The 21,163-nt window shown below is 39.6% G+C and overlaps 2 protein-coding genes across 2 annotated transcripts in view; both read right to left on the reverse strand.

Annotated features, from left to right (window-relative positions):
- Positions 1-2,623: 2,623 nt before the first annotated feature.
- BHLHA15 (basic helix-loop-helix family member a15) lies at positions 2,624-3,516 on the reverse strand. The gene has a single exon (XM_058035763.1). It carries the CDS (start codon positions 3,209-3,211, stop codon positions 2,711-2,713), a length of 501 nt encoding a protein of 166 aa, XP_057891746.1. The 5' UTR covers positions 3,212-3,516; the 3' UTR covers positions 2,624-2,710.
- A 3,080-nt stretch (positions 3,517-6,596) lies between these two features.
- LMTK2 (lemur tyrosine kinase 2) overlaps positions 6,597-21,163 on the reverse strand; it is a 41,466-nt gene continuing 26,899 nt past the window's right edge. The window contains exons 8-14 of the mRNA XM_058035815.1: positions 19,610-19,694; positions 18,840-18,961; positions 17,204-17,353; positions 14,048-16,955; positions 12,356-12,491; positions 11,694-11,942; positions 6,597-10,568 (exon numbers count right to left, since the gene is read on the reverse strand). Of these exons, the coding sequence (XP_057891798.1) occupies positions 10,540-10,568; positions 11,694-11,942; positions 12,356-12,491; positions 14,048-16,955; positions 17,204-17,353; positions 18,840-18,961; positions 19,610-19,694 (3,679 nt within the window). The 3' untranslated portion in view covers positions 6,597-10,539. The remainder of the gene's footprint in view (positions 10,569-11,693; positions 11,943-12,355; positions 12,492-14,047; positions 16,956-17,203; positions 17,354-18,839; positions 18,962-19,609; positions 19,695-21,163) is intronic.

Consider the following 21,163-nt stretch of genomic DNA (forward strand, 5'->3'; position numbering starts at 1 on the left):
ATAAATAACTTTATTACATGTATTTTTAGAGAATTATTAGGATTGTATTTTTCTCTGCATTGTATCAAGATTTTTCCTTTTAATAGTCAGTGTTTACATCTCCAACAATCAACCTGATTGCATACAATAAGCTTTATAATGTACCTTTGCATTTTTCCCTACATTGCCAAGTTTCACTTACTTTACTGTAAAAAACTGGGTTAAAGTGAAAAAAAAGTTATAAGTTGTTTATGTTTGAGTACTAAGTATTTGCCTTCTAAAATATTATTTAGAAAATTATTTAATTAAAAAATATAATGTCATTGTTGTGGCTAGTTAATGTATGGAAAAGTGACTTTAAACTGAAGCAATTTTGAAAAATAAAAGTAATTTATCAGAAAAACATGCTTCTTAATCTCTTCTGACATGTCCAAGAACAGAGCACTTTGTACTTTGCTACACTGTGGAACCAGCAGCTGTAATTCCATAAAAATGCCTGTTTCCAGAGCCTGACTGTCCCTTGGGGATGGAGTGTTCAGGGAAGGGGTGACTCTCACCTGCCTCCTTGGCTGCTGTATTTATAGCCAGATATGATGTGCCATTCTGGGCTTAATATTTGAAATGCCTCTGGTTGCAGAAAGTCAAAAATACACAGCCCAAGCATTAAACTGTGTATATTTAGGAGCAATAGCAGCATACTTGGTTCTTAAAGTGCAATTCTTCATCAAGAGCACTGTTAAAATACTAGATTTTAAACTTGCTGGTTCCCTCTTTCCACCAATGCAGCCAAACAGCAATTCAAACATAACTATCCCACAAAAGCATTCCAGGGATGTTTACTAGCTGGAAACTCTCAGATAATGACCTTTAAAGAATCCTACCAAAAAAATTACCATAATCTACAAGTGCTTGGTCATAGCTCACTGTGTGATACACAGAGCCACAGTTTGCAGTGACCTAGGGTGAGAAATAACCAAATAACATAAACATCTCTTACCTGAGGAGGTGCTGAGTGGAATAACTGGAAGAAAAGGCCTTGGTGTTACTGACTGACCCATTGTGATCAGTGCACAAACACAGTGAGGATTCATTTACCCACACAGAGCTGCTGGTGAATGGAATAAGATCCAGCACTGTAATGACAAGTTAAATCTCTAAGAGACTCTGCAATTCTTTCATTAGCACTTGAGTATGAGAAGGGCTAAATCACATTTATTTTAATGTGAAAAAAGTTCAGCAACTAAGAAAATTCCAGTTGAGGCAGGATCCAGTAAGGCAACCACATGTATAAACTGTTGTTTTGTTCTACATCATAGCTATGGATTGCTGTGGTGGAGAAAGAGAATTCACATTTCACATCCCTTACCAGCCTGTGTGGGAATCCTCACCTTTCACTCTCAATTACATTGTCATCCCCTCAGCTGTGCTGCAGCAAACTACAAACACATTCCAAACTGCACCGAGCAGCATGATCTTTTTGTGATGGATCTGATAAACCCTTCCTCAGCCCCCACTCCTCCTTGGACACCCTTCTCTGCTGGAAAAGGACCAGGCCACAAACCATTATCAATCCTAGTGATGGACGAGGTGCCAAATGTTTCCTGTGCCCTCAGAGCACAGAGCAGCAGCTCCTGTTCATGGGGCATGTGGGGAGGGGGATCAGGGACACGGGGGCTCTGTGGGCACCACTCTTCCAACTGAGGCCACTCCAGCCTCAGGTGCCCCAGGTAAGAGAATACAAGAGGAAATGAGAGTTCCTCAGTGACATAAAACTTTTTACCACAGAAGGGGATAGAGAGAGGGGGGAAAAAAAGAGCTTATTTTCCTTTTGAACAATTTCTGCTTCATTTATTGCTTTACAGTATCAGAATCTAACACTAACCCAGAAAGAACCTGATCACATCACAGGTTTCATCAGGAAGTAATTTAAACTGGCCAGAGCATTGTCTAACTTAAGACTACATGAAAGCATTTTTATCATTGTCTTGGCAAAGTAAGTAATTTGTCCCTTATTCATTATTTGTATTAGAATGGCACCCAGACACCCACTAGAGAAAATCTCTGTGAGGCCAGATGCTCTGGAAACACAGATCAGAACTGTCCTTACTCTAGAGAGCTTACAATCTAAGAAAGCTTTGCAGATGTTTGCATCAACAGATGCTTTTATGCCTTGCAATGTTCGAGATTACCAGGGCAGATCCACCAAAGCTAAAGATCAAGATGAATATTCAGATTTGGTGACCAATTTCCCCTATGTGCCACTTCAGTCACCAAGTCAGATGCTGTCATCAATTTTAATCTTCTCTTTAGCACAGCAGATGAGTCACTGAAAGGCTGGTGAACAGAATTACAGCCAAGATTCTCAACTCCAAGGAACTCAGATGACACAGACCTTAAAGGTTCAACTCACTCTACTCCAGGTGGGATAATTTTCAGAAGTTACTAAATCACATTTTCAAGTCAACTCCAGTGTTACAGGATAGGTTTCCAGACCCTGGCACACACACATTCATTATGCTCTGAAAAATTCTGAGGGTTTAAGATAATTTTTTAATGTGCCATATAAACTATAGTCACGAGTGTTACCTGTTTGTCTTTTTAAGAAAAAAGGAGAGACTGGAGGCAAAAATAATCTTTTTAAACCTCTAGGTAATGACATGTATTATGATGTAAGAAGGAAAAACAATGACAGTAGCAGCTGGCAGTTGGTGTTTTGGCTGAAGTTAGGAATCTATGTGGAATATTTCTGTAGATTTTCCTCATGGTCATCCTCCCCATGCTGCTGTTGATAATGCTGGTACAATTTGGATCCCCAGGCTCCCCCCATCCCTTCTACTGCTGGGAAGTGTCCGTTGGACATATTGAGTATAATGGAGGTCAAGGATTTAATGTAGTTTTTGGCCAGAGTGAGAGTCTCTATTTTGGACAGTTTGTTCTCGGCCCTCACGTGAGGGATGACCTCGCGCAGGGCCTGGAAGGCGTTGTTGAGCTTGTGCATCCTCTGCCTCTCGCGCTCGTTGCTCTCCAGCCTCCTCAGCAGCCTGTCCTTGCTGCTCCAAGCACGCCTGCCTCTGCCTGGGGGGCTCTTGCTGCTCTCCTTGTTCCCCCCATTCCTCCTTTCTTTGCGTCGCAGACATTTCACCAGTTCCTTTTTTCTCATTGCTGGCTCTTCGGAAAACGCTTCTTTGTCGGTGGTTTGCCTTTGTTTCTTTCCTTTGGTTTTAGTCTTCATGTTTTGTTGGATGGACTGGTATTAATGGTCAATGTGCTGTAAAAACATAACACCAATATTCAGCTGGGAGGAGAGCTTGCAGAGGGAACAGAGGGCAAGTGAATGGAACCAGTGAAACAAAGATGCAGTAAATCACCTACTGGTGAAAAACAGATGCCTCTGCTTTCTTAGAAACAGGCCTCAAAGCAGAGAGGTTTTTCCTTTATCACTGGACAAAAGAGAAAGTGGTCTCCAAGTCGATTGAGTCTTTCTGTAGAAAAGTGAACCACAACTCAAAAACCAGGCAGAGTACAACAGTCAGTGAGGTTTGGTTACACATCACCTCTGTTTGATCTCTTATGCTGCTGTTGTCTCCCAACTCCTCACTCCCCCATGTTATAACAAAGCCATGCACCACTTCCATGTACATGTGCTGGCTTAGGGAAGTATTAGACAGACCCTCAGGCTCTTACTCAAAGTAATTTCTCCTTGAACTCCTGGTAATTGGTTTTTGTAGGCACAGGTTTCCACTGTGAGAGGAGTCCACTAGAGGGAAACATGGCACACTCTCAGGGAGAAGCTCCGAGCCAGCCACGTGTTTTCAGCTGCAGCATTTCTGTGTTGTGGGCTCGTCCTCAACACACACACACAAAAAAGCACTTCCTCTTCCAACAAAAATCCAGTAATGTCAAGGCTTAACTGCAGTTACTGCCCCAGATCAACAGCAGCAGAGCAGGCAATTTTCCAAGTTACCCAAAAAGACACAGCAATGTTCCTTCCTCTGCATTTAGGTGACAGCACTGATATTTTACCTCCCTTCTGCGCCCACATTTTTTTACATCTGAATAAAACAGCACCGCAGCAACCCTGCCTCTAACACCAATGGTCAGTGTTACTAAGAGACATTCCCAAAATATTTTCTTTCCACAGCCTTCCAGTTCATGTAGTCAAAGGTTTGCTGTAAACAAAATACATTTTTATGCCGATACTATTGTGTAGGAGCAGTTTGAGAGTTGGTGAGCCAATAAAAAATGAAGGAAAAAGAGGAACAAAAACGCTAGCCCCAGATGTGAGACTGTCCCAGTACAACCTCAACCTTAGCTGGAGCAGGTGGTGCTGTGTCGGCAGGTCCTGGCTGTGCTGTGGTAAACACCCCCTCCTGTCTCGTTTCTCATTTCTTGAAAGCCATGTTCACCTGCTGGCCTTGCACACTGACTCAGTTCTCTGCCTGGGAGGACATCCTGGCCATCCCCAGGTTCCTTACTACCAAAGAGGCAACTTTACCAAACAGGACAGGAATTCACAAAGCAGCTGGGTTAGGGTAGCACCCAGGTGATGACAGCTCTAAGATAGCACCAAGCAGCTTGTGTTGTCGGAGCCTAAAAAACACTGGAGACACACAGGTATCTTCAGAGAGGAAACAGGTCCAAAGGCAAGCACTAGGTTTGTTCTGCACCCTCTGTGTAGCTACAGAAGAGCACAGAGGAGTGGGAGCTTCCCTGCCCAAGTACAAGAAGCACTGCTGGGGAGTGCTGCTGTTTGGAAGAAAACAGCCCACAGGACTTGGTGAAGAGGGGGCTCATGGACACAGCCAGGAGAGAAAACTGGAAGAAGATCCAAGAGAAGGGAAGCTTCAGCAAACTGCGAGAGTAAAGTAGTCTTGAAAACTACAGGCTGGGCAAAAGCAAATGGGGAATAATGGGATAACAAGGTACCTAGCTGATAGGCTTGTTCTTAGACTGCTGTAATCTGGAGAAGTAACCTTAAAGAGCCCCAGCTCAGCTGCTGGGAGTCCCAGGAAGGTGTTATCAGAGTGTGCAAGGAGCAAAGAGATTGTGAGGGGATCAGGAGCAACAGACTGGAGTGGTCAAGAGAAACCAAACCAAAGAGAGCAGCCAAATAACAACACATTTAACACCCTGTGCAGCCATCCACAAGGCTGGCATCCCTCTTCTGTGACTTACCACTCCACCCGCTGCTGAGAAGGTGCCTGGGGCCCAAAGGGCAACGCGGCAGAGACCCAGGGGAAGCCAGGAACAGCAGCAAGGGCTGCGGGGACAGCAGGGAGGGAACGCGGCGTGCGCTCTGAGCGAGGCAGGCTCTGTCAGCAGCAGCGTGCGAGGGGCCCAGCCCGGCCCCGGCCCGAGGAGCCCCGGGCAGCGCTGCCCGAGCCCCGCAGGCGGAGGCAGCCGCAGCTCGGCCGGCGCTGTCCCGGACACGTCGCTTTAGCGGCGGGGGCGGGCCCGGCGGGCGGGAGCTCCGGTGCCTCGGCGGGCAGGGACCCGCACACCGCGCCGAGGGGCCGGGCACGGCCGCAGCGCCCCGCTCACGGCTCCAGCCCGTGCTCGGGGTGCGACAGCGCCGGCGGTGACACGGGGCACACAGGGACGGGGGACACACGGCATGAGGAGGCGGCGGGGGTGTCACCCACACTGGGGCAGGCACAGCGCTGTCACCGCGGGAGCGCCGGCCCAGCGCCTCCTCAGCAGGTGGGGTGTCCCCGGCCGCAGGACAAGGTCTGTCCCAGCTCTGTTCTGCATGCTGTCACAGCACCCGTGTGACACAGCCCCACAGACACAGCACTGCCATCTCTTTGAGAACTCGCTGCTCACAAAGATTGCAAGTTCTCAAATTCTTTGATAATAAGTTCTATATAAGGTGACCAATTTAGTGCCATGGGATCTTTTGCATCTGTTCTCATTAATGGCCACTGCCTTGGTCAAATTTCAGCCCAGTAGTTATATTTTACCTAATGAAGTTAAGTCATCTTGATATCAGTTTCTCATTCCCAGGTCACAACAGGTGCCAGCACTCAACAGCTGCCGTGAGAGGTGGGGGCTTCCACAAGAGCCTCCATCCACACTGCCAGGGCTGCCCCCTCCTCCCCGAGAGCAGGGAACACCAGCACTCCCCTGTCCAGCCCAGAACAGCCCAAGCAGCTCCCAGGGAACACCAGCACTTCATTTATTTACCTGGTGATTTTTGGTCCATTCGGCACATGCACTTAGATAGAAAAACCAAGCAACTCTTCTAGGAAGAAATTCAGTGAACACTGAGAAAACATCATTAACCTGTTTTCTGAAGTTATAAATTTCAAAAATTCCCATTCTTTCTACAGATTTCTAATTCCATGATTGAAAGCAAAATTCAGTATTCAGAATGACACTGTTTCTGTTTTAATTATTGCTTCTCTACTGACTGTGTACACACTTTACCTGAAATTCTCACAAGGGTGATGATACTGGAAGACTTTAAAGGTGACTACGCTATTTAGCACGGGATCATCTGCTGGGACTGTGGCTTTGAACTTTTGGAACTTTCTCAACCTCAGGAGACTAATAAATATATCTTACAGTAGAACTACACTGCTGGCATCTGTTTAAAAATGAACAAACAGACAAAGAGATTATAAATATATAACTGTATTTTATTTTTAATATTAAATATTTTTAAATTACAAGCAGTTTCTTGAATCACACTATGCATGATAATCAATATACAGTAGAAATTACAATTTAAAAATGTACACAATTTAAAGACATTTTGACCTGAAATTTCATTAACTATGATATATTGCCATAAACCTCATACCTGTATTAAATTACAATAGGAAAACCTCATACCTATGATTTTGTTACATAGTTTCTCATTTACAAATAGAATTGAACATTATATATACACACACATCAGTACCATTTATCATTTAAGTTACACCTACATCTGTGCAAGTTCAAACAATTTCATAAACAAAACTAACTGTAAGTCATATTCAAGTTTCTGAAAAACAGGCTGCTGGTATTACAAATACTTATTTTCAATAAGTTTATATGATGTTTGACTCTCCTCTAGATTTCTTCCCATTTTGTACCAAAACCATTAACATGTATGACTTAAAGCTGAAATAATTTTTTTGAAGTAACTCCATTCTTATTTAAGGCTATTTCTTATAAGGCTAATATACTTGAATTCCACCTTTCACCAACTCCAACACAAATAGCCAAGTCACTGACACCTGACAATGCTGACATTTTAGGATAGTGCTTAATTGTGAAAAAAACCTCTTTCTACCAACCAGCCTCCTCATGAAAGATTGAGCATTACATAAAAATCTGCTAAAAATACTGATAAAAAGAATGAGGCTTAAATGGCTTTCAGTAGTGCATCAACAAGGATATGAAAAAACATTTAAATCTGTTCATTTCCATAAATGCAGTTATACACAGTGTATCTGCAGCTGGGGCATTTGGGAGAGTACAGGTGTTCCCACTGAAACTGAACACACTTGTTGCTCTCTTGGCTTCTCACTACAGATCCTGATGTTCAAATAAATCTCTTTAGGTGGGAAAAACCAGATCTTTTAAATACCTTTAGTAGCCAAATTGAGACAATGCCTTCATTATTCAAACAATCCAGGTATTCTACTAGAGAAGGAATTAAGCTGTAACCAGTCCTCATAATAAACCATTGAAAATAGATACATGTACTTCTACAATGGAGACCAGGCTTAAGTAGCTAGTGCAAGAAATTACATAGAATGTAATGAATGATTTGGAACAAATCCCCTCATTATAATGTAACATGTTGGAATTACTGATTCATCTTCATTGTGCCACTTAACTGCCAGGCAGATATTTAAGTATTGCTAGTAGTTGATCAGATCTTTAAGTGTTATTTTTTTACCCCAAAAGATAGTTTATATTATTGCAATCCAGCCTACTGGATTACTGAAATTAAAATTTATTTTTAAGTGATCTGAGTTAAGTTTAAATACTTCTTTCTCTTCATTATACAGCTAAAAAGGACATTACCTTGCTTAATATCATACACATCTTGTTTTGGAAAAAATGCTCCTTTGGCAATTCATTAGCAATGAGTCCATTTGGACAAAGGAGTAAACTTTTACTTCCTGTGTAAGCTTTTCTTTAAACCCGGGTAAAGAATAAAAATCTTAGATTTCCATCAAGCAAAGGAAATTCCTGATGTGCAAGATAAACATCTGATTTTCCAGAATTACAAGGAACAAAATGCACAACCAAATGACAACATTCTGGCGCATAAGCTTTTATTTAACCCAGAATTATTTTTTAAATAAAATGATTCAAAATTAAGGCTGAACTCCAGGTCTGACAAGTTTTTCACCACGTAAGGCAGACAAGCCCACGTGTCCCCTGCAGACCATTATGGAGTTTCATTCTTACTATGGTGAAAATTTAAAGACAGATAAGGTACCCTAAATCTAGCCGTATCAAGGAGTGTAATGCTGGAATTATGGAGTTCCTAAGCAATAGTTTGTGCACAAGGTCTGTTACCAACATTTTAAAATATTTCCAGTAGCGCACAGCTTCCTTAAACCCTCTACAGTATATACTGTAAGCCTGTATTAAGAACTACTTGACTTTGCCTTCTAAATAATGTTTTGGGAAAGGTCCATAGGAAAATTCAGTTCCTCACTTCATACTGAAGAACAGTTCTGACTAACTCTGAGCCTGAGTGCCTCATCAGAAAAAGATATCTCAATTCATTGGCAACTTCAAACAACATTATTAACTAAATCATTCCCTTTTAATCAGTATGGAAGCCATTCTGGTTTAAAGGCTAAATAGCACTGGAAAAAAACTAGTTAACATATTCTTGTCATTTTTAAACATACTTAAAAATCAAAATTAACACAGAGGTATACAAAAAAAGAAAACATCTGAAAATATCTAGTCCTCCCATCTCCATATGATGAAAATTCTCTGGTGACTGGATCTGGACACAGAACACTTGGACCACCATAATCTCAAGCCCTGCCAAAACAGCCACTAAAATACAAAGTACTTCAGATTTCAGTGCATTTGTATTTTAGTACAAGTAAACAAATACAAAGCCAGGTAAACTGCTTCTATCAGTGCTTCCTACAGATCTGAACTGCATAAGGCATTCCAAGAAGTCACGGATTTGTTTCTCAACTGAACTCACTTTGGAGTAATAATCAAGGATATCTTTTTCCAAGCAGTTTAGAGGATTAAATCATCTAAATGCATGGTACAGCAGGAAGGTTAAGCCCCCCACTGTCTTCCCTTCCCTACAGGCTTCAGAGCAAACCTACTGTACTGCAGCCTTTGTTCAGAATGCATTTCAAGATGTACCATGGAGCTCTGCTCTGGACATCTTAAAATGGATCTGGCCCGATAACGGGTGCAGAACTGGGCATTAACCATTAATCAAAATTGTCATAACATCACCAAGAGGTAGATTTACCACAGGCCTCTGAATGGAGCCCAGATCTGCAGTCAGCAGAAGAATGAGCTTCAAAATTCACAGAATGTACAACTAAAGGGCCAAGTGTACCCAAATCCAGTCTATTGAAATTAGTCTTTATGTAAGACTGATAAATCCCAGAGTTTTGTACAACCAATTTTCCCTCTTCTTTCTCCGAGGCAGAAATTGTAGTAAAAACTGGAAGGCCCTTAACTTTGATATAGTCAGATGCTATTACAGTTTAAGCAGTCAGTAGGATCATATGTAGGAATTAAGAGACATTATCTCTTTCATCTAAAAATTCCAGAGTATATCATATATTCTTTTCCAGTTTCCTATAAAACATGAACACTAACAACCATTCTATAACCATTATCATTTTAGAAATGGTACTGAATATGAGATTTCAGCAAGTCTAACATAATACTCAGAAGTTATGTACGTTTTACGAGTACCGTGCATAGCAAAAGGCTACAAAAAGGACAAATTAAACTGGATAACTGGGCCAATTCAACTTGTCTTGTTTTCCTTGAAAGATTTAAGATTTTGATTCTGTACATCATCAGGAAATAAAGGAAGAATAATCCATAGTGCAATTGTAATAAGCAAAGTAATATGTAGTGATATCTTTTTGAATAAATATGGCTCACTACTGATCAACTATCATTCAAACAGTTCCATCAACACAGCCACCTGTTGCACAGGACAGGTATACACAATTCTACAACAGGTGTATGTTCAAATAGATAATGAACTACATGGAAAAATATAAAAAGAATATTATACAATCTCATACATAAACCAGACTGTAGTGTAATTGCTTTACTTGTTTAAGTTATCTGAAAAATACTTCAAGTACTTGAAAACAGCGGCAGAATCATCTTTCAATGAAAAGCAAAATTGCACTGATTTAAAAATACATTACAAAGTTAAATACACATTCAAATTAATGTCCTGATTTAACATTGCTTTCAGTGTTTACTTCCATTTCTCAGTACTTCTTGATTACCTGTGTTACTCCAGGAGGATCCAGAGTTTAGATAAACAAGTCTCAAACACAAAGTCTATGTGTTTTATGTATGGAGTCCAAGCACATTTAAATGGATTTAATCTTTTTCTCCATCTTCACTGCTTCCTATTAGTAAAAGAGAGGTCATAAGATACAGTGAGATTCTTCTGCACAACCCTCACTTCTTTGTAAGACTCTTGCTAGAACTTGGCATTCTGCTGTTTTGCCCTTCCAAGTTTTGGTTAATTTTTCCCTACACTTTCAACTACTGTAAACATTTGGTTCATTTATTCATAGACATCTGCCTCAATCACACAGTTCAATGTCACTTCTTAGGACACATAAGGCAACGTAGGATCTCCAAAATACTCTCTCTTATCTGTAAGTTACTAAGCAGCAAATATTATCTAATCAATAAGCACAATACAAGAACAATACAACTCTATATAACACTGATTACATATTTATAGACATTGACCATAAGCAAGGCTCTGCTATCAGTAATATTTATTTTTAATAATGCAATGTGTTATCAAGATTAATAATATGCCAGACCAATTCAAGTGTGGTTATTTTTGCTTCTCTTAACCCTCAAAAACATATCAAAGGTTAAAAAAGTTTTTGGTTATTGACAAGAAGGCTTGTTAATAAACACTGCTAGTACTCAATATTGCTCTGAATGGATTGTTTGGGTCTCCTAACAAAAGCTATCCTATTCACGGCTCTAGAAAACATGCTGCAGTTCTTGAGAAAATATCAAGAATGCAATCTCTAAAAAGCAATATGAAAAGAAAACTAAACTGTAAAATAAGCTTACACAATAATAGCAGAAACATTATGTTCCTGGCATCCTCATCCTGTGCAATGAAAACACAATTGTGACTTAAGACAGTGCAATAACCAGAATTAATAACTACCATAGTGTGGCAGGTGCAACAGCAGTGCTGCAGGACTGCAGAGGGTTCATTCATCCAAATACAGCTCTTGGGTTTTTAACACAAAAACTGAGAGCTTGTTCTGTAAATGTTCTACCACAATTTTATACCAACTTGGACACAAATAATCTCAATCTCCATAGAAAACTAGGTCTTAACTGAAACACAAGACCAGACATGAACTTTCGTAGTGTTAAAAATGTACTTCTACATTTGGTATTTAAATAGAACAAAACTTGTTGTATCTATTCCTTTATCTTTACATACCGATTTTAATTTCTATCTTTAAAGTAATTATTATGACTAAATCACTTACCTCCTTGCTCTATATCTGAATCTGTAAGATGTGTAAGAGAAAAGCTTGCCATGTTTGCAGGAGAGATGGAGAATCTGGAATAAGGGGATGAATGTGACCAGTTCTGATCGAGAGTCCGGGATGGTGGAGGTGGAGAGAAGTACTTTGATGGCTGCAGGGGTGCTTTAGAACCAATGAGACTGTTAGCTGCCTTGGAGATAAAGGATGGCTCTGGAGAAGAGAAGTCATCATCCCACTCAAAACCTCCACCTTGAGGAGGGGAAGAAAAAAAAAAAGTAAGAAAGAAGAAAAAAAGCAGCATTACAGTAATGTCATGTAAGGTCACCCAGAGTTGTACAAGGAGACTGGAAGATTGCATTAACCCCAAACAAAACCTGTGTCCCTGGGCAGGGCTCTAGCCCAGGGAATCACAAAGATTTGTCACCCAGTTTGGCTGCCTCTCAGGCAACCCTGGACACATCAATACATAAAGAACCAGTATCACATCCCAGCTTTGCTCCTCAGGACCAAGGGACTGAGCCAGCTGCAATGTGTGCTTAGGATGCAAGATTGAAGCCAACATGGTCCAGTGAATTTACAGATCACACAGTTTAATGACTTCTCATAAAAGGCTCTGCATCAAACAGTCTCAGCCCCTGCTGTGTATAAATATATTCATGTACCTTCTTCATCTGTTGAGCTTTCTGAATTTGCAAATCTGTTTAAGTAACCAGGGCTGGAAGATGGAACAGGAGAGCTGCCAGCACCTTCCCCGTTCACGTCTATCCCATGGCTTCCCAGCTCTTTCGTTGGTGTTTCCTAAGGCAAACAAAGCCATTTTTTGAACTCTTTTTACACACAATGTCTCCATGCCTTCAGATGCCAGCACCCACAAATACACTTCCCCATCCTGCCATCAAATGGAATTAAAAGGTCTGTAAACTGCTACAACAACTCAACAAGACTTTGAGTTCCAGATTAGCACATGCAAGTACTTCTAAAGAAAGCTGCATCAAATCTATGCTAAAATGCACACAGGAAACTACTATTTAAATATTATTTACTATATAAAATGGTTTCATATTTGTAGGAACAAATACCTTCCAGCTGAAAACAGTTCCCATATCAGCTTAATGTGGGTAGGGGTTTTTTTCACTCTTTAATAAAGCCTTATCCCAACATTTAATTTTTTTTTAATCCCCTAATCATGTTCAGGATAAAGAGCCAGACTTTGTACAGCCGGTATTGGAAGCAGCCAACATTTTATCAGTTATTGTAATAAAAAGTAAAGAGTTCAACAATCAAGAACAGTTTAAACACAGCTGATTTTTCCTTCCCCTCTGACAAAAGGATTACTATTCCACAGGCTGCCTAAACACAAATAAATCACCTATGTTTTCTATTCCAAAACACAGTTAACTATAATATTAAAGTGCGTCATCATAAGCAACATTTCCCAAGCTTGACAATGTGACTTTTCTTTTAAACTCACTGGACTAGTTCAGTTGCCATAATGCTAAAATGCAATCCCCTCTGTATCCAGTTACAGAAGTTAAAAATTGATAAAGCTGATAGGGAAACAAAAGTAACCTTGAATTTTATAAGCAGATCACTGTGTCACTGAACATGAACTCCACAGGATTAATAAAAATTAGCATTACCATCTAAATACTGTTCTTATCTTTGATCATGATCTTAGATAAATTTACCTTAGTGCTAACTAACAAGATTCAGAGTTAGGTTTCAGTTTGAGTTTTGGGGTTGTTTTTTTAAATTTAATTATTGACTTTTTTCTTTCTTCCTTTCTTCTATAAAGCATCTTAAAGACTTCAAACTCATTAAACAGATAAGCTGTTTTTATAAAGCTGCAACAATATTCTGTCAAAATAAGATAATTAAATATTGTCCATAGCAATGCTGTCTTGCATATTCAAATTAAATACATGTTATAAACAGCAGAAAAACATCACTAAAATTTGTTTCATTCAGCACATGCAGTCAAGGGTCCAACAGCAAAGGAGACTCATGATTTGGAAACCAAAGCTAAATCCAGCTTCAATTCAGATTAGTGCAGCTATTCTACAGTTTAGCAGCACTAAACTGTACCTAGCCAAGTCACAAAGTTCTCTTTTCTTTATATATAAATATCATTCTTTTACATACATAAATTCTTACAAAGCCTTTATATATTAAGAAAAAATAACCTACATCATGAACAAGCTGTAACCCTGCCAAAACAAGAACAAGAAAGGTGCTTTTGTAACAAGGTTTTCCAAATATTAAGCAATTTATTCAATTCCTCCTTGTTTAAACAAAAAAAAAAAAAAAAAGGCAAGACAACAAAAATTTTACTTAGTAATTAAAAAGAAAGGTACCTGATCAAACAAATAGACTGTCACATCATCAAAGAATGTTACAGCCTTTTTCTCATCTTTCCAAAGTTCAGGCTGCCTTTCATTAAGAGGTTTTGGAAGTTTCAACAAGCTTCTCAAATGTTTTCCATCATCTTTTTCAGTAACTATCTCAGGTACTTGATGAACAGTTTCATCTTCACTGTCAGAACTCAGACTATGCATATGAAAAGTCCTCATGTCATCCTCAGAATCACTGTTTTCATCTTCCTCATCTGCATCATCACCATCTTCTAAATCCAGCATCCCAGCCACGCTGAGTTTGCCGAGGTATTTTCCTTCAATATCTGGCTCTTTCAGCTTTTGTCCTTCCATGTGATAGAAGGACTTCTCACTGTTACTCAGATCTAAAGCCATGTTGTGCACAGGCTTTAAGTCTCTGTGTGAAAGGAGCTCTGAAGTGTTCGTGCCAACACAAGAGACACTTTTATGGGAAGTCTCAGATAGTTTTATTTCATCCCTCAGGTTACCTTCCATCACTATTTCCAGGGAAGTCAGAGCTGCCTCAGCCCACTCATCAGGGCACCCCTGCATCCTTTCATCCATCTCTTGGATCTCTAAATTGTGGTTTAGTTCCAGTTTTGAGTTTTGATTATCATCACCCTGGTAATTCCTCACATCACACGCTTGCTGTCTCTCTTCAAAACCAGAAACCTCTTCAGTGTGATTGTCTCCTCTGTTGGAGGAAATAACACACACAGTCTCTCTGGACAGATTTACAGACTCCTCTGGCTTTTTATCTGGCTCAGAATCATTATCAGAGAAATAGGCTGAGTCTCTATAAGAGTTTTGATTTCCACTCAGAAAACCCACTGGGGTTATTTCTAAATTGCTGTTCACTGCATCCAAACAAGCTGCTGCTTCTGACACAATGATGACTGGATTAGAAGGCAAAGCACTGACACTGCTCTCATTCGCACACAGAGCAGTTTCCACATTGGAAGTGTCCTCAACAGGAACATGGGAAGTCCATTCTGGAGATTCCAGGTTTTCTGTTTCATAGCCACTGTCAGCAGGTTTATCTGGTGGCAAAAGTTTCTGAGGACTTTGAGCCTGTAAAGATTCTAAAACCTCATTTACATCTAAAGAATCCAAAGAATCAGGAGTCTCTAAGGCTTGTTCTACAGTTTGTATAGGAGATGGGCTGTCCTCCAAAAGACTATCCTGACTGGTACAATCTGAAGCAGCAACAGAAATTGAGGTCACCTCTTCTGGAACATCCTTACAGTTCTCAAAATGATTTGATGTTTCTTGTATTTCCTCCAATAAACATTCATTTTTTTTAATTATGGGAGAACTATCTTGCACATTTCTTTTCCTATCTTCCTGATCACTACATTTTTCTTTGTTATATGTTGTTTCATCAGACTTGAAAAGCATTGCCTGTTTCATCTGTGCATCACACTCATCTGTTTCAATAGCAACACTGTATGGACTGTTTCCAACATTATTATTTTTGGCATTATAAGACAGCTCTTCCTGACAGAGAACATCGGTGTTACAGGACATGACTTCATTCACTTCTACATTTAGAAATGTCTCCTCATCCTTCAAAATAGGAAGATTTGCACAGCTATCAGATGAATTATGTGCTGTGGGTGGACTAGAGGATGCCTGCATTTTTACAGGAGTCTGAGACTGGGAACTGGGATCTTTACTCATTGTCACTGGGTTAAAATTTTCATCTTTCACTGTTCTAAGACTTTCGTGTATTAAAGAAAAGACCTGTGCATTTTCAGCCAGCACAGGGTCAGGCTCTACAGAGTTTCTTTTTGAGGTTTCTAATATATTTCTTAGAACATCTTCTGAGTACTGCCCAAAGTCACTGCTGTCTTTTTTAGGCAATAACCCTGTTAATAAGTTTTTCTCTTGAAGAAATAAGAAGTTATCAGACAGTTCTTCTAAAGTTACCAGCTCTGACTGGTTAGAGATATTTTCACATAAGGAAACAGTTTCATTTTCAGAAGTATGATTAGAATGCTCCTTCTCAGAAGAGCCTACTGCCTTTCTAGCATCTGCGTTAGAGTTCAAAACAGCTGGTTTAAAGTCTTTAGGAGAATCACTTGTTTCAGCAAACCCAAGTATTTTTCTATTTGTCAATTCTTCTGCTCTATCAATATCATTAAATATACTCTGGAAAGGACTTTCTGGACTATTGGCAGCAGTCAAAAATTCCTCTTTAGGATCTGTATTGTAGTGGAAGAAGTCCCCATCAGTACTAGATTCTTCAACATCAAGATCCCTGAGAACCGTGAAATGAGAACTTTTTTCTTGTACAGCTTCTTGATGATCAACTTCTGTGGTTAATACAACTGATTGGTTATCAAAATTCATGCTGCAGCCACTTCCTTTCTCCTCTAACTGGATATAGTAGTCATTTCCAACAGAAAGTTTGTGTGCATCAAACACAGGTAACACCCCAGGGACAGCAAGTGATGCCTCTTGACCACTTCCATCCTGTGCTCCTGGTCCTTGCTCTGAAAGTGACCTCTCAAAAACCTCCACTGGATAGAAAATACTTGTGTAGTTCATGGCTTCATCAGGATTCACATGACCACATTCATCAAAGTGATCATGTTTAGCTGCCTCCCAGATGTACTCAAAGCTCAGCCCATGGCTTGTTTCAGTTACTGTCAGAACCTCCTCCAGCTCGTGGCCAAGTCTATCACCTGTGAAGTGATCCAAGATTGGGAATGCAGAATTACTTGCTTCTCTGTTTGAGGTGTTTGGTTTCAGAGCATTCCATTGCTGCTCAAAATCAATCTCTGAGTCCCTCTGGCTCTGCATGCGGAGGTAAGTTAAGAGTCTGTGCACTTCTTCTGCCGTCGGTCTCTTTTCTGGGGGCAGCCAACAGAACTGCAGAACTTCATACCTACACAAATAAAAACATTTTCAATAGGTTTCCCACTGAAAAGGAATTTCTAGAATTCAGATACCTAACATGCCTCAGAGTACCAGTATCACTGGAAGAACTTCCATCTCCAGCACATCCCCTTACTCCCTTTACCTAGGGTTTGTTTGCTGAGTTTCCATGTAGCCATTTCAATGTTTAAGAGAACTGAGCCATTTCAGAAACTTCTTCAGCAGCTTTAAGAATAAATAGAAACACTCAAAGTTTACCATCTATCAGAGTATGGCTGCTCCAGCCGTGGCTTGAAGGGTTTAACCTGCTTCTCCTTGATGACATGGGTCAGGACCTCCCTGTCAGAGAAGTCTGAGTAAGGCCAAGCACCGTTCTCAAACAGCTCCCACAGCGTCACGCCCAGGGACCTGCAAAAGAGCAGCACAGGATGGGCACTCTCAGAACTACTGTAGAGTGGCTTTTCTCAGAAAGGATATGCAAAGCATAACTGGCAAGGAGAAAAAAATACTACTCCCCATTGTCTCTAGAATAACTTCAGAACTTATTTCATTTTGACAGAATGCTAAAACCCTGAAGAATAAAGTTGCTTGAAAGCAACAACAATGAAGACAAGATGTAGAAGGTCTCAAATTATTTGATCATGGAAAATGCCTACATATAATAAAACATTACCTTTTCAACAATTTAAAAATAAAAAATATATATTTTTTTTTACTATAGTGTATAGAAATGAGATTAAAAACCTTACAATTAGTCCAATAGAAGAGAAAAAGCTTTCATGAGAAATTGCAGTTATAAGTCAAACTGCTAGAAAACTCATCTTTCTTCCAGAGTTCATGGAATTCTTTATTGTCAAGCTGCAGTGGTCAAAAGCTGCCTCTGTATACTGTATCCAACACTAATCACATTTTCACTGAGTACAGTCAATGCTAATCTTTGGGGAATCCTTCTGGGCTCAAAATGCAAAGTAACTGACTCTGCACATAGAATAACTTAGATTGGAAGGGGGGTCTGGAATCAGAGTTCAAACCTGCTCAAAGCAGCTCTGCATAAGAGGCACTGAAATACAAACTGGAAACCTAAAGGCCCTGGCTGCTTGCAGTCCAGATGAACAGTATGAGCAGAGGAAGTTTTTATATCATTTCTATATACCCCACTTGCTTTCTGCAACTCTACTTTTAAAACACCAAACAAACCCAAGTTTACTATTTAACATCCTTCAAATATAAAGCAGGAATTAACTACAATGCTTTCAGAAAGGTTAGCCTAATCCACAATTTCCACTATCCAAATTTCTTGGGGCTTGAGAACTGAAGTGGAACTTGGCTATTGCAAAAATGTTCATCCTCAAGAGTTCACCAGCCATTGTCTGTCAGCTCTTTGGCAGCAGAAGCCATCAGTTAATTGCTGCTCTCAAATGCTCCAGCAAGAACACAGCATTTTAATTAAAATGCCACTGTTCTACCAATTGAACTTCATCAGGCTCTAGTAGGGATTATCTTTTTATGTCACTCAGAGCTACTTATTCTTGGAAAAATAAGTTACCATTTCTTTATAAATATCTGAAGTTATTTTTCATTAATAGAAAATGTTTATTAATTAATAACAATTAATTAATATAATTACAAGTTATGTTTTTTAATTAATACAAAATGCTTTTGTTTATTACTATAAACACCTATTATTCTGCTAAACATTTTTGCTTGCTCCAACTTTCTCTCAACAGATTTCTAAGCATCTTTCCAAAGCAGGATATAGTTGCAGGTTTACAGTGATTAACCTACTGTACATCTGATGCATCAGGCTAATTCAAATATTATTTACTCCTTCCTGTAGCATTTGAAAACCTGTTCACAGATGTCTCATTGAAATTTCTTAAAGCCTTCTACATACCATATGTTACTGTATTTATTTTGCTCTGCTGATAACAGTCTGTCTTGAAAACTTGTTACTAACTCAGGTGCAGTCCATCGTAGAGGAACAAGTTTCTTCTCATCTGTCTCAATATAATCTTCCTAAATTATGGATGAAAATGAAGAAAAAAAACATAAAAAGGCTGAACATATATTGGATCAACTTCCAGACAGTGTTAGTCCTTTCCTTAATACGTTTTTCAGTGATGCCTATGTAAAAAATTATAATTAAAAAAAATAATCCTGTTTTCCCCATGTAGCAGAGAATAATGCTATGGAGGAAAGCCATTCACTGGTCACTGCATAGCAGAACACTGAATGCCAATTTATTGTTTAAGGTTTGGTACTTACAAAATGTTTTACATAATGTCCTTAATTTTTCACTTTATTGATATACTTTAATATTTTGAATATTTTCATTAAGAAACATTAACTTTAACATTAACTTTTCTTTCAAATGTGTCCTTAAAACACATTAAAATTAGTTTGTTCCTATTGTAGGACCACTGGAAATAGGACCAAAAAAGGGTAGATTTAGCAGAAGATTCCAGAAGCAAAAACTCTACTCATCTCTATAAAGTTACCTATTCTGATACATGAACTCACTACAGTTATTTGACAGTAATATTGTGAAAGTTCATTATTCAAATAAAGGACAATCTGGTATCAGTCCACAACTTTCAAGCACACTTGCTGTAACCTTGGCCCCTGAATCCTTTAAAAAAGTGGTCCATGACAAGATTAACTCACCTTATACCTACTGAATCCTATACCATAATCTCCTACTTTGACATTTAAGTCGGATGTGAGGAAGCAATTCCGTAGGGCCAAGTCACTGCAAATGCAAACAAACAACCAGTGAGACAAACCAGGAGGTCTCCAATGCAAATTCAAATGGGTTAACACAAGTTTCAATTCTTAGAACAGTCAGGTCACAGTTTGAAGTATCAAATGAAAAACCACAAAAATTATTTTTTAGAGACTTAGATTCTAAAAGTCAAGGACTTATGCAGAGTTACAGGTTAGAGCTGCAAGTAGCAGGAGCAGATCAGTAACACAGACAGTGCTGAGCACTCAGCATCCACTCTAGATACAGTTCAGCAATCTCTGTGCATGAGCTACAGGCTGATCCCATAGACCCAAACCCTGCTGGAGGCTGAGGCAAGCTGGGTGCAAGCAAGGTGTGCTCCTGGAGCTCCTGCAGCTCCCTGATCCTCTTCTGAGCAAATGAAACCAGTCCCTGCACTCTGAAAAACCAACTCACATGCAGTGCAAACCCAAGCACAGGAACTGGGGAAAGGAATTTCTAAAGTACAACTGTGATCTAAACCAAACATCAAGACAGTTTTTTTGTTGCTTACATTTTTATTAAGTTTTAGAACCTACACATGCCAACAATTGATTCCCTATCTCACTGGAATACTGTGGTCACTACAGTCCTATACAAACACTCATCACCTCCAGAAAAAACAAACACTGATAGGGTTTCTCCTTAGAGAGGATGTATTGGACAAGATTTCTTTTCTGGTCAGAAGGCTGTGATTTCCCTTGGGCACTCCCACTGCTTCAAAGCAGAATCAGTTTAGAGCCACAGAGCCACTCTGCATTCTGGAACCCAAAGAAAGCTAAACACAGTGACAAGGCAATCCCATTTAAAGCTTTCATACAAAAACCCTGGACTGTTGTGCTGTCCTGTATAAAAAAGTTCAAGCTGCAGTCACTTCTCTAGAGCAGTGGTGTAGACTCTTAAGCATTCAAACTACACAGAGCATTTCCATGCAGTTATTGCATTCTGCTCACAATCCTCTCCTGGAGATTACGTGGGCTGTTCACATGCTCCAGTGATGTCACCCCCTAGCACTGCATGGCTTGCATTTTAACTGCCATAAGCAAAATCTATCAGCAACCCAGATGAAATAATAATTACAGTATCATACTGAGCAACCAGTAATATCTTACATCTGCAGTTAAGTTCCTCAAGTAACAAACCCATACATTACATGTGAGCCAGAACTACAGTCAGTCTTTGAAAAAGACCAACAGAAAAAATAATATATTTCATAGAAGTCCTCCAATAAACAAAGCTCTTGAATAGACACAGAATTTGCTTCCAGCTTCTACCATAAACCAGATCACAAAAACTCATGAACCAGCACTGCTGCTGTAATAATACAAAGAGACAGTTTTAGGAAACCCATCATGCAAACTCAGAAATTTATGCAAGTTTAATGAAGCTGGAACTGTGGCTGCAACAGCAAAGAGCTCAGCAGACTAATTGCTCAAATATTTCACTTTTCAGTTTCA

The sequence above is a fragment of the Melospiza georgiana genome, chromosome 16, assembly GCF_028018845.1.
Source record: "Melospiza georgiana isolate bMelGeo1 chromosome 16, bMelGeo1.pri, whole genome shotgun sequence".
Taxonomy (NCBI): domain Eukaryota; kingdom Metazoa; phylum Chordata; class Aves; order Passeriformes; family Passerellidae; genus Melospiza; species Melospiza georgiana.